Source organism: Eschscholzia californica, unplaced genomic scaffold (genome assembly GCF_041429995.1).
Source record: "Eschscholzia californica isolate CP2 unplaced genomic scaffold, dmEscCali1.0.p SCAF_6, whole genome shotgun sequence".
Classification (NCBI taxonomy): Eukaryota; Viridiplantae; Streptophyta; class Magnoliopsida; order Ranunculales; family Papaveraceae; genus Eschscholzia; species Eschscholzia californica.
In genome coordinates this window covers 21,671,191-21,688,262 of record NW_028238483.1, presented here as the reverse complement: position 1 = coordinate 21,688,262, position 17,072 = coordinate 21,671,191, and the positions used below count along the sequence as shown (strand labels likewise).

Genomic DNA, 17,072 nt, shown 5'->3' with positions numbered 1-17,072 from the left:
CTTTTAATTAAATACCAATAAACAAAAATAACCAAAAAATCTTCCATCAAAATTTATAATGGTATTAATTGATGAAGACTTGAAATCCTTTGACTTGACTCAGTGACCCCATCTTACCAAATTCTAAATGTTTTTTTGAGAAAATAAACACCACCCAATCTATTTTATGTGCCACCAGAGGTGGCTGAGTTAAGGCTATTTAAAATCTTGATTTGCTAGGTATTAATATTTTAGTCTTTGATCGATTGATTTTTTGCATTAAAAAGAATTTTGCTAATGATTCTCTCCGAAATCTTCTAACAGAGATTTTGGTTGTTATATGTTTACACTTAACTACTGAAATCATTCTAAAATATGCACTTGGAATGTGATCAAGTGGAGTATGGTTCAAATTATATATAATAATTGTGGGTTTAAAAAAAATAATCATAAAATAATTAAATAAATCATACATATCTATTATATAAAACAGAAGGGAAAACGATGACTGGGACAAACATCCTTTTTTAATAAAGCATATTGTCTAGAAGCCCTTCTAGAAATTTAAAATATAGTCCTTCGTAGAAATAAAGTTACCTATTTAAAAAACAATAATCCTTTCCCTCTTAGAAATAAAATAACTAATTTAAGAAAAAAAGAAACAAAATAATTTTCAAGAGTTAAAAAAAGAAATTAAAATCTCTCTCTCTCAATAAATTAATAATTAATTTAAGAGAAAAGAAACAAAAAAATAATACAAAAATAATAATAACTAATAAAAATCTCTCTCTCAATAGAATATATCAATAAATTTCGTAACATTTAATTGATACAAGTGTCCATAAAAGATGACTGGGACAAACATCCTTTTTTAATAAAGCATATTGTCTAGAAGCCCTTCTAGAAATTTAAAATATAGTCCTTCGTAGAAATAAAGTTACCTATTTAAAAAACAATAATCCTTTCCTTCTTAGAAATAAAATAATTAATTTAAGAAAAAAAGAAACAAAATAATTTTCAAGGGTTAAAAAAAGAAATTAAAATCTCTCTCTCAATAAAATAATAACTAATTTAAGAGAAAAGAAACAAAAAAAAATAATAACTAATAAAAATCTCTCTCTCAATAAAATATAACAAAAATTTCGTAACATTTGATTGATACAAGTGTTCGTGCCTTAGGGCACGAGATATACCCTAGTACATATATAAATTAGGATGTTAAAATTTGCAGAAACTTCTGAAAATACAAATCGGAACCTTGACATCATTTCTTTTGGGTTTCATTGGCCTTATTTGTTACTGGATGATCGGGATGTCTTATATGCTCGTCATAAAACGGAAACAAATCAAATAATATTATAAAACCTTAACATCAAAGGTACACAATTAATGTCAAACCCCAAATTCGAATTCCCTTAAGATACATATCAAATTTGGAACCGATTTCTTATGAGAATAGTTCCACATGCGGAACAGGTATCTAGCAACCAAGCATATAATGTATATGTCCTCTCCACCTATTAGCAATTGATTTTGAATTATTTGACCACAAACTTAATATGATATCACAGCTAGGTACACACATGATGACTTTAAAACTTAATATGGTAAAACTTAAGAAAAAAAAAATTCGTGTTAAGCTAAAATACTCAACACGGTGAGGTCGAGGGAGTGTGCGAAAATAGTCCCACATAAGAGAATGAATATTTAGCAACCAAGCATATTATGTTTAATTTTGGTGATTTTCTTTTCTTCCAATTGCAGCTTTAATATCATATAATTGAAACAATTTTGTCGATCCAAGAAAAATCTCTAATTTTCAATAAATATTCAAATCAACATTACTTCAACAATTTCAGCAAGTTGAGTTAAAATGTTTGTTGTTTAAAAAAAGTTAAATGTTTGTCACTAGCATATAAATGTATCACTTTGTACCTATCAAAAGGATACTTATGTCCCTACTTAGATAAATAATGTCTTTAATTTTTACTACAAAAAGGGGACATATATAAAATGGTCCCATTGATTAAGGAATTGTTAGGGTTAAAATCAACATGAGTTTATTAAATCAGTCAATAGTAAGACATAAAAAAACATAAACATGATTTGATTGATCTACTGAGATTTGTTTCCCATGATCTCTTCATTGGAATATTTAGAACCCTAATTATTCAACTGGGACCCTTTCAACTGTTTTAACAGTTTCAACACAATTATATCACATGCATCATGGTCCAATCTCAGATTTTGTGCCCTAGTCTTTATTATTTCAAATTATTAAAATATAAAGAAAGTATATAATAAATTATTTAAATTAATAGTTCAATAACTATTTAGAACAACAAATAAAAATTAATTAAAGAAGTTGTTAGATGACATATGTATGTCAAAGTATGAGCTCAAAATGATTACCAAACAAAGTCACACAACTTATTGAGAAGCCGTTTGTTTTTTTCACATCTAAATCTGTACTAATAATTTTCTGTGTAATTTTAGTTGTTGTGTATGTTTTTATCTCAAGATATTGAAACAAATATTTGTATTTGATGCATATATTTTCAACTTATTATAGAACAAGTCTGAATGTAATTAAAAAAAATTATTTTAAGGTCTGAATTTATTAGGGAAATAGACGCATATAAACACTAAAAGTACACATGTAAATTAAACACAGATTTATTCAGATTTCAGATCCAGAATCAGGTGACAACAATAACCTTTTATTTGCATACACGAAAATAATTAGTAATTAATCGTGTTACAAAAGAATATATATGAAAATAATAAGAAGTAAAAACATATCCAACGAACAAGTTAGATTACCTATATACGTAGGTGAAGTTATGGGTACCATGTGAGGTTCACATGTAATCTAGGGTTTTACCCATATGCAAGGGAACAAAAACCACCTGCAATTTTGTTTTCTATTTGAAATTTTGAATTTAAAGCGTGTGATTTTTTTGGGTGAAGAATGATTAGTTATCTAGGGGTTTCTTTCCTTGTATTCCAATGACAATTCTATCATGTATTGTCAGAACCTGCCTCTCTTAAATCTTTCTAGGAGCAACCTGGTATGCCTCCTGCTTTTGTTCACCATATTAGCTACAACAATGGACCATATCCACATTATGGCACCTCTCTCTCTCTCTCTCTCTCTCTCTCTCTCTCTCTCTCTCTATATATATATATATATATATATATATATTAATCAATCATAAATTCATCCTAGATCTTCCCATACTTCAAGTTGGATCCTCTAAGGGTCCCATAGTTATTCAAATTTATTTGACTTAATTTTTGTTGGATTCTCCATGTGATTAGTAATATTCATTATTCTTTTGTTTTTTCTAACACATTAATTTATTATTTAATGGGATATATGAGGTGGGCTCTCACATTTTCTTGGGGTCTACCACGAAAAAAAATAAAACATACCGACCTATTATTATTACAATAATGATAGGGAGGTAGAAACCAGCGGCAGACCCTAGGCAGAATGCCGACGTGGCGAAGCCACGTCGGCATTCTGGCCCGCAAGGCGTCTGACCGCTCATATCTTTCTCTCCTATTGCAAAATAGCCCGCCATTTACGTTAGGTTTCAGTTAGGTCCCTCCATAGTTTTAATCTAGATCGTTGAATTTATCAACGGTCCAGATTAAATGAAGCAAAAACCCAAGTCTAATAGTCTAACCCAGAGAAGTAAAAACCCAAAACCCAAATCGATCTCCTCTCTCTATCTATTTCTTCTTCGTTCTTCATTCTAAGAAACCAACTGATACAACATTAAAACATGGAGATGAAGAAAGATAAAGAGAAACTCACACCTCCAACAGGTAGCTCAATCACTTCTTGTTTATATCTAGGGTTTTCATACTGAAATTTAATATTGAAATTTGGGGTTTTCATTTTTGTTAATAGATTGAGACTAAAATTTAGTTTTGAAATCTAGGGTTTTCATTAATAAAGTGAACTGCAACCTTGTAGAGTTTTGAAATCTCGATTTTATATCTAGGGTTTTGTCTACAAAACATTAATAAAGTGCTTCGACAAAACATTCATAGAGAGAGAATGTCTGCATAGCTTGTTAGTGATTGAGATATAGCATTCTCTAATCCAACAATAGAACCCTACTTGTTTCTCCTTTGGACCTATTGAGGTTGCTAAAACATTAGCTTCACATGAAATCCAAATTTAGTTAGGTAAATCAATCAATGCTAGTTACATATTAAGTTGGTCAATCTTAATCACAATATTAATGTTTTGTCGAAGCACAATAAAAGCATAAAAACAACAATTGAGAACCACAAAGGGACACAAAATTTACGTGCTTCTGTTAAGCCTATTATTTCCCCTGCGTATTAAGAACAAGATTACAAAGATTTTTCAAGTTTTTTTTTTGGATTGTTCTCTCATTCTCTTTCTCTCACGTGCGATGTGGAATTACCGTAGTTGCTCTTGCATTTCATACTAACTTCTTTCTAGATTAATTTTTTTTAGTTAAACTAGGTCAAGGATCATGTGATTTTGATAGAAGAGAACTAAATTATGCTGTCATAGTCTTTAGATATTGATTTTATCAGTCACCAGAGTTTAGTGGGACAACATGGTTCAATCTTTCGTCTGTGCAGTTAATAAATTTGTGGTAAACTTTATAACGTAGCAATGAAATTCTTAGTATTTTAGTGGCCATGATATTTTGTAGTTCAATTTATTTTATTCTTGTCTACCCAATTCTCAGGTTATTGGTTCTCTTTATGGAGCTTTTCTTGGTTCTATCCTTGTCTACCCAATTAATGATTTTCTTGGTAAGTCATCTAGGTTTTTATTAGTTATTCGTGTAATTTTTCGAGTTCAAACTTTTCGAGTTCATTAATAAAGTGAACTGCAACCTTGTAGAGTATTGAAATCTCGATTTTATATCTAGGCATCTATCTACAATTTTACTTCTTCTGTCTACAATTTTACTCCTTCTCATAGTGGCTGCTCTATATTTGGTTGGTGCTCTAATCATTGTGTTAGCTCCAGACTTGGGTGTTCTCATAGCAGAGAGGCTTCTATATGGGCTCTAAATAGGTTCGGGTGTTCTCATAGCAGGAAGGCTTCTATACGGGCTCGAAATAGGTTTGGTGAGCTTCTTTATATCTGGGTTATTTCCGTTTAACTACTTCCACCTATTATACTCACAGCTGTTGAAATTAACAGGCCATGCATGGAGCTCCACCTTATGTTGCAGAGACTGCACATTTTCAGGAAGATATAAGTTCAAACTAGGAGTTGGTGTTACAAGTTCAAACTGTCGGGGAATTAACTGGCTACAAGTTCAAACTAGGAGTTTAGGTTACCATATCTTCGAGGAAGATATATTTGAGCTACCTTCTGAAAAAGTGATGATGTTGCGAAAGAGGCGTTTACAAGCAAAGAATATCTCATCGCTCCTCTCTGAAAACGTGTCGTAAACTTAGATGGCATTGAAGTATTACGAAATACAATTGTTGTGTAATGAATTATGTATTTGTAAAATTGAATGTGATGTTATTCCGTGGTAATATCGAATGTCTGTAATGAAATTTAGTAATGTAATTCGATAATTAATTGTTGTGTACCGAATTATGATTTTGAAAAATCTTATTGTGAATCGAATGCTCTTTTTCTGGAATTGAATGCTTTAGATTTGATCGCAGGTATGTAAATCTTTTCTGTATGCTTACAGGGTTGTGAATGCAGCGAAATGCCGCCCAATTTGCAGCGAAATGCTGCCCAATTTGCAGCTGTACTGTATAGCCCAATTTGCAGCGAAGTGCTGCCCAATTTGCAGCTGCAATGTGGTTCAATTTGCAGCGAAATGATGCCCAATTTGCAGCTGTACTGTAGCCCAATTTGCAGCGAAATGCTGCCCAAATTGAAGCGAAATGCTGTCCAAATTGGCAGTAGCTCAAAATAACCACGATGTTGACCAAAATTCGACAAAATTTTATCCAAAATGTCGTCCAAATTGCATATAATCCTTAATCATCTTTTAAACATAAACATCAAAGCTACTAAAGCAGAAATTGAAACAAAGACCATCATCTTATAAATAAACATCAAATCTATTAAAGCAGAGAAAAACTCCATTCTGCTATATCTCTCAAAATCTATTATCTCCATGTCCACTATTCTTTTTGAAACGATCTCCATGTCCACTATCTCCTTGTCCACTATCTCCATGTTCGCTAACTCCATGTCCATCGTCTCCACTATATACTTCCGGTTGGACGTAATATTGAGGGTAATACATGCCCGTCAATAACTGCATATGTGACTATAAAGTAAAAAAACATAAAAACTAATAAGTATTCATATACATAGTTTGTGATATATTAAACATAAATTATGTAGTATTACCATATGCATGGGAGGCGCGATAAACTTGTTTTCTTGCATAACACTACTTTCTTGTGTGGTTGTGAGGAGCATATTTTCTTGCGTAACATGACCACCAAGTGAATTTTCTTGTATTTTTGTAACATTCCAAGCCAGATCACATGTAGCCGTTGCAGAAATACCACACTAGATAGAAAAGATAGTCTAAGTTAGTTGACATATTTACAAAGAAGGAACTCAAAGTAATCAACATATATAAACTTTTAAGTCTAAGTTACCGTAGGTGTGGACTCAGTGTTAGACATGCCCTCTTGCGTATCGTTACCAACTGTACTACCTTGAGTTGTATTACACTAAATATAAGAAACAATATTAGTTTGGTAGGATGAAAACGAGAAGAAAAAAATCCATTAGTTCAAGCAACTTACACGCTTTTTTTGCTTGTATTTGGGTTTTTTGAATCTATTCTCTCGAGGCCTTCCTTTGGCCTTACATGACACGGGATCAAGGATCTTTTCTTGTGCATTATCTTCGCAGTCGACCGTGTAACCCTTGGGCTTACTAATTACTGAAGAACTACTAACTTTGTTGTGAGAAGAAGATATTGACTTATATTTATGGAGGTAATTTAGTAAATCCTCAGTACTTTTTTCATCCCTAGAAGCAACACTTGCTAGTTCAGTGAAAGAACGATACAAATCATCAAATCGTTTTTGCTCTGGTGTTGTCTTCCAACTCCCATAGTTGACATTAACCTTTGTGTGAGATCTTGTTACATCCTTCCTCCATCTCCTTAGGATGTATTTATCTGGTATGACATTAACGTTGTTCCTACACAATACAGTTATTGCATGTCGGCATAACATCCCCTTAAACTCAAACAATAAACAGTTGCACTTCACATCACATTCAACGGGGTCAAACATAACCTTATATACTATTCTCTTTGTGCCTTCGCCTATTTCTTTTGCCTCTGAAATGTTATAATCATACACCAGACCATGTTCGACACAACTTACTGTTTCACATGCCATCTTTCCAGCCATTTCTTTCTGAAACTCCTGAAATTTTATAAGAGTATACTTATCTCTCATTTGTCTTTCTATCGGGAATGGACTCACACATTGGACTTGTAAGTTATATGATCTAAAATCTTCTCGTGTCTCTTTTTCCACCTTTTCTTTCAATGCAAAATTATATTGTTCCACAAAAAGTTTTAAACTTGTTTTGGCGCCAACAAAGCCATCAAAAAAAGCATTCATACTTTCGCTACGTTGCGTACTAGACATTCCCGCCCAAAACTTATCTTTCACATAAATCGGTGCCCACCGTTTTCTCTCTTGGAACAAGTACTCTAACCAATTATTTTCTTGTAAACCATACTTTTCTATCATTAAGTTCCACCTGTTGACAAATTCTTCCGGACAAAGAGTCTCGTAAACAATCTGACTAAGAGTAGAACTTATCTCTTCATAACTTTTGTAACTTCTGAGTTTTTCCGGTGCTTTCTTCATGACATGCCAAAGACACCATCGATGTCTTGTGTTGGGGAATACTTCTGCAATTGCATTTTGCATAGCTCTATCTTGGTCCGTAATAATGGCATTCGGAGCGGTGCCTTCCATACAAGAAAGCCATGTTCTAAATAACCAAGCAAACGTATCTGTGTCTTCATTTGACAATAAGCCGCAACCCAAAAGAATAGACTGTCCATGATGGTTTACTCCAACAAACGGAGCAAAAGGCAAGCCATACTTGTTTGTTAGGTACGTTGTATCAAAAGTCACAACGTCTCCGAATTCTTTATAAGCCTCTCTACTCCTTCTGTCTGCCCAAAATACATTACGTAATTGACAATTTTCATCTAAATCCATACTAAAGACGAAACCATTATTTTTTCTTTGTTGGGCCAAGAAATACTCCTGAAGCGCCGCACTGTCTCCTTCTCCAAGGCGTAACACTCTCGCATTTCTTATGTGGTTTCTAGCATCTCTTTCAGTAAATGGTACATGTTCATGTCCACCGGCTGCCACCACCTGTTGTCTATAACTTCGACTCGGTTTAATTCCTGCCATATCACAAACTTCAAGTTGTCGAGCCACATGTGGATCGATTTTCCTGTTACACCTGTAATGACGAACTTTCCCAGGACTAAGGAGATGGTTATGCTCTAACTTGACAATAGAAGTCTCCCATTTCCCGTTAGGTTGTAACTTAGCAGAAACTTTAGCTTTGCACCCCGTTATACCACTAGGTTTGGGACAAACCAAATTTTGTCCTTTCGGTTTTTATTTTCCACTCTTACCACATGCTACAGTTACATAACGAAGAACATCATTAATATTTTTCCGACCTGTCTTCTTCACTGGATGTCCGACTTTTTTCGCATAACTAAGACAATAGTCGTATAAGTCATCAACAGTGTCAAATTCCATTCCTACTCTGGGTACTTCCACTTCTGATGATTCCGATTTTATATGTTTCTTTTCATCATTCTCAGATGTTATTTCATAAACATCGAAATCTTCATCTCCCGAGTTCATTTTTGTATCAACACGACTTCAACCTAAAAGAGAAAATAGAATAAGAGAGCAAATTATAATACTTCAAAGAGACCAAAGTGCAACAAATTTCATAAACATAACACACCAAAATAAATTTAAGAAAACATTAAACCACATAAACACATAATAAAACTTGTATGAACAAACCCTAAGAAGTTACCAGAAATTTCTATTGCTTCTTCGAAATTGTTGTGAAAAAATAGATAAAAAAGAAATCTAATGTTTTGGAATCGAACCTGAAATTAAGAGATAGCTTGTTCCTGGTGGTTTGGAAATTGAAATATAAGATATTTCAATAGGAGAGATTAAATTGAAATATAAGCTTGTTCCTGGTGGTTGGGAAAAAGATGAAGATCACGGCAGCTAGAGAGAGAATCGCCGGGAAAAAAAAATTGGCCATAGGGTTTTTGCTTCATTTAATCTGGACCGTTGATAAATTCAACGATCTAGATTAAAACTATGGAGGGACCTAACTGAAACCTAACGTAAATGGCGGGCTATTTTGCAATAGGAGAGGAAGATATGAGCGGTCAGACGCCTTGCGGGCCAGAATGCTGACGTGGCTTCGCCACGTCGGCATTCTGCCTAGGGTCTGCCGCTGGTTTCTACCTCCCTATCATTATTGTTATTATTATTATTATTATTATTATTATCATCATCATCATCACCAACTAAGAGATTTTAAATTTTGAATATACAAAAGCAAATTATACTAATTTGAGTCTAAGATTATTCTATCTGATAATTTGTAGACAACACCATTAAAAGTACAGGAAATTTGGCCGAAATTAACCACAATTATAGTTGTTTGAAGCTAAAACGACGAGTTATATTTTGTTTGGCAAAAAATTCAATATTTTTATTTTGTTTATCTTTTTTAAACTCAAACATTTGTATTTTGTTAGTAAGAAATCTAATATTTTTTGTAACTCTTTTACAAGTTGTTGCAATCCTTTTACGTCGTCGCAACCTTTTCACATACCAGTTACAATCTTTTTGCAACTCCTTTGCAAGTGGTTGCAAATCTCTTGCAATCAGTGTCAAATTTCTTGCAAGCATTTCCAAATTATGAAAATACTTAGAAAACTAAAGATTAAAAAAATTGAGTGATCATTTTTTTGCCTTCAAAAGAAATTATAAGTAATTTTCACCAAATTTTTCTTCAAAATAAACAATACCAACATTGTTGAACATGTATTAGAATGTTAATGAATTGCGCGAAATAAGACAAAGTGGTCGTATTATTATTATTATTATTATTATTATTATTATTATTATTATTATTATTATTATTATTTTAGTTTTTTGAGTTCATTTAATAAGGAACTTCAACTACTCTATGAGATGGTAAAATTTGAGCAGGCAAATGCATTATACTACTTTGAGTTTTAAGATTATTCTATCCGACAACATGTAGACTGAACTATTCAAAATAAAGAATGAAAGTCAAAATTTGGTAGCCAACTGGTAGATAATGTTGACATACATTCCAAAACTCTGGAGTAACAAGTTCGATTCTAAGAGGAGGGATCCCATGACTTTTTTTTTTGAGAAATCGACTACGATCTACGTTAGTCGTTACAAGACATTGATACATCATGAAGATGTGATGGGCATGATAACCGCCTAATTTAAACCATAATGAAAGAGGTCTAAAACCCGACAACATGACAGAGGCCCAAAGCCCGACAAATTATTATATTATTTACTATATATATTGCCTAAATATATGAGATAAATCTTGATGACAAACTGCTTCCACTGAGACTCGATCCCACGACCTCATGGGTTCAAGAGGGGTGTCCAATCGCTGCACCAAAAAGTGGTGGACAATCCCATGACTTATTAAACTTGGGTTATTAAGATATAAATAATGTTGTTAGGCTTTAGACCATATTTAGTTGGGGTATATCCCTTCCTGCAAGAGTTTGAAATAGACAATTTATCGTGCTTATCAAATCTTTGACGTATCGACGCCATTGCAGTGACTATATTCTGGTCAATTTCCAAAAAACAAAACAAAATGAACTATGAACAACATTGATCAACATATATAAGAATGCCAATTAAATTGCTAATAATAAGCCTATCTCATTAAGTCATTCAAAGTTCAAAAATGGAGGAAAAATCAATGAATCAAAATCTTTCTCAAAAGATTTGGGCACACAATGTGTGGTGGGTGCGTAATCTCCTCCATCGGCCATGGAAATTATGTAAGGTGCCAAAGCAATTGTGGTAAGTTATTTTTTTTTTTTTGTATATATCAAATTCATGGATGCATGCATGGATGTATTAATAGAAGATGATGATGTATCACTTCATATATACTTCTCATACATGCACATATGCAGACCCTTATTCACTTTTATCCTAAATTCAATTTTGAGAAGATCCCTAAATTCTTGCCTCTAAGTAGATTTGCTGATGGAGTGTAAATTCAGTCTTCCATTGTCAACGGCTAGGGTTTGTCAACGACCAAATAAGTCAGCTTCAATTATGGTATTTAGTAAAGTTAAAATTAAGGTGGTTTTTATTTTTCATTGTCTCAATCTATATCGTGTTACTAAGACGGACTTAAATTCAACATAAGTTAATTGTTCAGATAAGTCAGATATTACGACTCAGATGATGAGGCCCAACTCATCGGGTCAAATCAAACGTCACTTGTGTCAAATTTCATATTTAATTTGGTACAACAAGAACTCTTAGGATCGATTGTGTTATTGGTATTTGGTTGGATTTTTCGTTTTTTCTTCTTCTATAAATACACCATTACTTAAGACCTAATGGTACTTAGTCGTCTGGATTAAGAGCTTTAGTACAAGGTGTAAGAATAAATGTACATATGTTGACAAAAAAAATAGTAATGAAGCTAATTAAAGAGTCATTAGAATGAAGTGTTTTTGCGGCTCTAAAGCTCCTTCTACTTCACTTCTTAATCACTTGGTTTATAACTACAACACATGATTTTCACCTCTCGAAAAACAATAAGCGAAGGTTACCACAATTTTTTATTATTTGACCTAACATAACTCCAATTCTAAGTGTACTTAAACTCCTTTAGTTAAGAAAACTTAACACTCAAGAGATGTGGTTCCGACTTAATTACATCTTTCTAATTGTGGATAAGTTAGACTTAAAACTTCACAAAATTTCAAACTCTAAATAGAAACATATACCCATTTTCTCACTCTTAGTCTTAGACTAGTGACTTCTAACAATGTCAAATTCTCTTTTCTATGAACAATTTGGACACCCATTACAAGTCAAATGTCTTTTCAACACTCTCTAACGTTATTATGTTTTTGATTCGCCACATTTGTTTTCCATAATTTGAAGCTTACTTATTCTTTTTCCATTGATGAAGGAATTGGTCGAGGTAGCTACATCAAAAGCAAGCTAGGTATATTTGGAATAGCGAGCCTTGTTCATCATGTGCGCTTCTCGTACCTCTTTTCTTATTCTAGACTAATTACTATTGATCAAAATATTGTTTTAATTTATGTGCCTTATATGTGACGTCTCTGTTATTGAGTAAAAATTCATCTGACGTATACAAGGGGACCGATGATTTTTTTTCCAACAACACTTAATTTTGTTAATCTCGTGGTCCACAAATACGCACGTCGTGCTGTCCTATGAGGTTTGGGCGACTTTAAGCTTGAATGTACCTTTTTATGCATAAAATTACAAAATTGACAAATTAAAATATAATTTTCTAGTATAAAACACATAAGATATTTTCCGTTAGAAATAAGATATTTGAGCTCGTACTACATACTCTACCCTTTTTTGTCGCACACGTATTAATTGTTATGGATGCTTGCATTGTTACAATTAAAGAATTGCGCATTGAGGACCTTTCGAAAGGGTTTTTATATTCACATCATTTTTGTTATGTGCACACACGTCTAAGTTTCTTATTTCCAAATCAAGGGAGATTTGTGCCCATGTAGCCAAAGTTGTGAAGGTGCATTAGTGGTGCTTTAAGAATTTCCCATTTATCCTTAGCTTAAGACCTATAATTGAGAATTTACAAGCAGCCCTAAATTGCGAAGCCTTTCTTTGGTGTGACTTTGTAGAAGGGTTGTTAAGAATAAGTGGGTCGGGTTAACGAATTCTTATTTCTGAAATGTCAACATAGTTTAAGAAGTATGATTCCATGTCTTGAACCCTTAACCTAGAGGGTAAGTGGTAACCACTTCAACGGGGACATTCCTTAGTCCTTACATATCATGGGCCGTTACATGCCGGTGTAAGTTCATCGCTAGGACATTCTCCTTGGGAGCAAGGCTCAGATGGTGTTTCTTATAAGGTGGAGGGTCTTCTTCTATCTAATCACAGCGTATTTACTAGTTGATCTCTCGAGTAAATTGCCCTTCGTATTCAATTTGTTTTTCACATATTTAACGGGATAGTCAAATTTTGTGGGGATTGGGTGTCTATTAGGGGACCTAAAACCCTACTATTTGCTAGTGTAATACTAATGGCTCCTCTTATTTGCTAGAGGCGCTCCCTCCAACCAAAATTTGTGAGATTTCCTTTAAGAAAGCTTTGTAATTTTGTCATTGGTTCACTTTTTTGCATCTCCGTATAAGTATCATAGGGCACACGGTTTTGTGAAAGTAGTTTATTCTCAAGATTTATCTCATGTAATCATAAGATACTAATAAAATATAAGTGTAGATGGGCTTCAAACCCCATGAAATCACCTTCAATTATCACTAAGGATGGTGGTCGTGGTGCCCAGATTTGAGGAGGAAGAAGAAGTGTTTTGTTTCCTTTTAAAATTTTGCACCCCTTTAAATATGTCAAATTTCACAATCTCCCCTTAAATTTTTGAACTACGGAAAATTTTCTTATTTCCCGAAAGCACAAGCAATTCAAAATATATTTAAGTTGTGCTTTTTTTTGTATGTCTAAATCTAAGCTGACTGAATCTGAATTGACTGAATTTTTTTGCAAGTTAGTGTGTTTATTTTCAAATCTGAATTATTACGTTTGAATTAGAATTTTGACATTTATACTTCACTTTTTCTCCTTCTCTTTCCTGCTTTCTCTTTCTCATCAATGGATGCCACTCTCTATCTCCATCCCCAATTATTATTATTTTTTTCTCTCTCTCTCTCTCTCCCCAGTTGTCAAATCTATCTTCCCTCAGTGATTGGTTTCTCCCTCTCTCTCGAAGATCAAAAGCTATCTCTTTCTCTCTCTCAGAGACCAGAAGTTCCCACTCTTTCTCGAAAAGCAGAAGTCATATCACTCACTCTCTCTATCTTGAAGATCAGAAACCCGCTCTCTCGAAGATCTAAAATGTTGATTGTTGTGTTATGATCTCGTAATGTTGGTAACGGAATCTCAGGCATCTAACATGTCTAACACTAGTATCCCCATGATCTCATGCATAAGCTAATAATCATAACTAAGTTAACTAGTTCGAATAAATACCTTAATCGTTAGTTTTCCCTCGAACTTTTCCAATCGCTTTTGAGAAGCCCAAGAACTCCAATTGTAGCTCCTCTACTTGGGTGACCGAGCAATTACCTTGATATCCCACCTTGTTGTTAGCTAGAACTCCAATGGTGCTTAGATAGAAGAACACCTTCTTTGACTAGACAGTTGATTGGGAATTATGTCTCTTTCTTTTTTCTGCTTGATGTTGTAGAGCTAGAAAGCTACTTGAGAATTTTCCACACCTTATTCAAGTCCCAAGAGACATTATATAGAACCCTAAGTTAGAGTAAAATCCTAATTAGGTTTCCTAAAAAACCCATTTGAATAAGATTTAGGAAACCCTTGAAAATATAAACTAGTTTATATTTTCTAGTTTCCCTAACTTGTGGGCAGATCTGGCCGGCCCTATGAGGGCACTCGGGCAAGCATGGCCTACTCCTCTTTTGGGCCCAAAACATCCTTTTGGTGCCCCGACCCAAAATCCCTTATTTCGGGCTTTTTGCATTATCTTTGCCTAAACTTCTTTTAGGTCTTTGGGACATATCTTCCAATCAAGTTGACACTTCTTTTAGGTCTCATCCAACTATATATATGTCATCCCTCTAGTCATATCTTCCAATCAAGTTGACACTCTTTATGTAACCCGACGTAGGATCCGGACGACTAAATCATCCGGACTTGATGATCTTCTTCATCAATTGTCCTTTTCAACAGATTGCTCGCATTGCTTTTTGTGTCGAAGGACATCTCCTTCACTGATGTCAAAATTTGTCTTACTGAGAATCAGTGAGAAAGATGAGACCGCAACGTTGAATTTCGCTTTGCTCCTCAGGTATGGGAGGTGAAACCTGCAAGGAATTCGAAGACCTCTCTAGCGCTCAAGATAGTTAGATAGTCCTTGTAGTTAAAATACTGAGTATTAAGTGAATCTTGGAGACTTACTCGTTTGATTAAGAGAGTTGGTACGCTCGTTGTGATTGTGCCCTCTTCGAGGCTAATGGATTGCCTTTTATAGGTTGTTTTGATCGACTGTAAAGAGACAGTGATGATGAGGCGGTTGGGATCCACCTTGTAGGATTGGAACTGCTATTCCATAGTCTGAAGATATTAGAATTTCTGTTTGGGATTATCCTGTATGTTAGATATTTAGAAGTTACCTTGTTCAGGGAAACTTGATAGATTGCTTTTCCGAGTTTGTAGATTCTTTAAGATAAGTTTTTCCTTGAGGAACTCTTGAAACCTAAATTTAATAAATTCTTAAGATCCTCACCGACTGGGATCTTTGATAAGATCTGGGATTAAGTCGGTAAACATTATGCACACTTCTACGCCCTATATTTCGGGATTAAGGCATCGACGCCACTTATGCAGCCCCCTTAGTCTTCTCTTAAATCTCAAGGGAGACTTGGACGTATTTGAGTCAACGCAGGTCTTAAGGTGCCTAAGACAATCTTAACGACCCCCCTAATTCTAGGCTTGAGTGGTAGACCTATTTCTGATTCAACTTCTCTATTGACTTGATACGGGTTGACCCGTTGGGTTTTCGGTCATTTCTTGACTCATTGACGATAGTCAATTGATGACCATTTTTTGGATCATCAAGAAATTCTTTATCTCTCTCTCTCGAATACCACAGAATTAAACCCCCGCCAGATCCAGCGAGGGTTTCAAACAAGACGACCCTCACCAGATCTGTCGAGGGTTAAGACCTTCTTGTTTAACATTTCAGGGTTCACGGATTAATTAGGCGAAGGTTCATGTTTGATCCGACTTTAACCAAGACTAGTACTGGAAACATTAATAGAAATGCGGTACGTTCCGGTACGGGTACGGGGTAAGCTAGTTAGACATTTCTGATTCGTTAGGGGTATACTTAATAAAAAAAATTAATGCAATATACATGTAAGACGTAAAACCTAAATTTTTAACCATAAATTATTTATTTCAAAATTCAAAAAAAAAACACTAGTTTAATACGTCAATATTGAACGATAAAACTAAAAAAAATATTTTCTTATGTTTTGAAGACACAAAAAACTGGGAGCTTTATAGATATGTTATATGTTCTTATTTCTCTGACTTTCTTCTCTTGTAACATTATTATGAGTATCATTAAAAATATCATGTTTTTCATCTTTATTTGTCTTGCGAATGGGTACGCCAGATTTGGCGACCTGGTTCGCGTACGGCACCCTAAAAGGGTATGATCGAACCAGATCAAGGTTTGGTTTCTAGATTACGAAATCTGACAACTATGATAATTGGTTTATAGTGGTGGTGCTGGTTTAGATTGTGGAAGCGGAGGTCTGACTTGTGGTAGTGCGATCTTGTTTGTGGTGGTGTGATCTTGTTTCTCCTAGTGGTGGTCGCAGTGGTGTCCTGGTAGTAGTGGTGTCTTGATGGTGGTCGAAATCTGAATATGAGATTTTTTTTCTAAAAGACAAGGGCACAAGTGTCATTTAACTCATTTGAATTTTTTTTGTGGAAATTGACTATGATCAACGGTAGTCATTACATTTGGCATTGATACATCAAAGATGTGAGAAGCTCGATAATCGCCCATTCAAACTCATTTAAAGTTGACTTGTATTTTAGATTTGTTTTCAAGTCTAAAACAAGTGGGCTCTTTTTTTTAGCCTATTTAGACAATTATCCAATTCAGATTTATTTAAATTGAAAAACAAACATCTGGAATGTGAATTTTGATTCAA

At 34.1% G+C, this 17,072-nt stretch overlaps 1 protein-coding gene and 2 long non-coding RNA genes across 4 annotated transcripts; 1 reads left to right on the top strand and 2 right to left on the bottom strand.

The window, feature by feature from the left end:
* The first annotated feature begins 3,712 nt into the window (after positions 1 to 3,712).
* LOC147532443 (uncharacterized) lies at positions 3,713 to 5,636 on the top strand. 2 transcript variants are annotated; one of them, XR_015228147.1, is made up of 3 exons: positions 3,713 to 3,813; positions 5,006 to 5,106; positions 5,183 to 5,636. It is a non-coding gene; the product is annotated as an uncharacterized LOC147532443 (long non-coding RNA). The 2 variants fall into 2 exon arrangements; XR_015228146.1 differs by having other exon boundaries at positions 5,000 to 5,106.
* A 313-nt stretch (positions 5,637 to 5,949) lies between these two features.
* LOC147532442 (uncharacterized) lies at positions 5,950 to 6,529 on the bottom strand. The gene is made up of 2 exons (XR_015228255.1): positions 6,365 to 6,529; positions 5,950 to 6,281 (listed from the first exon to the last, which is right to left on the bottom strand). It is a non-coding gene; the product is annotated as an uncharacterized LOC147532442 (long non-coding RNA).
* Positions 6,530 to 6,753: 224 nt separating this feature from the next.
* Positions 6,754 to 8,886, bottom strand: LOC147532441 (protein FAR-RED IMPAIRED RESPONSE 1-like). The gene is made up of 2 exons (XM_086649952.1): positions 8,649 to 8,886; positions 6,754 to 8,567 (listed from the first exon to the last, which is right to left on the bottom strand). The coding sequence occupies exons 1-2, from the start codon at positions 8,884 to 8,886 to the stop codon at positions 6,754 to 6,756; spliced, it is 2,052 nt and encodes a 683-aa protein (XP_086506078.1).
* Between the last annotated feature and the right edge of the window lie 8,186 nt (positions 8,887 to 17,072).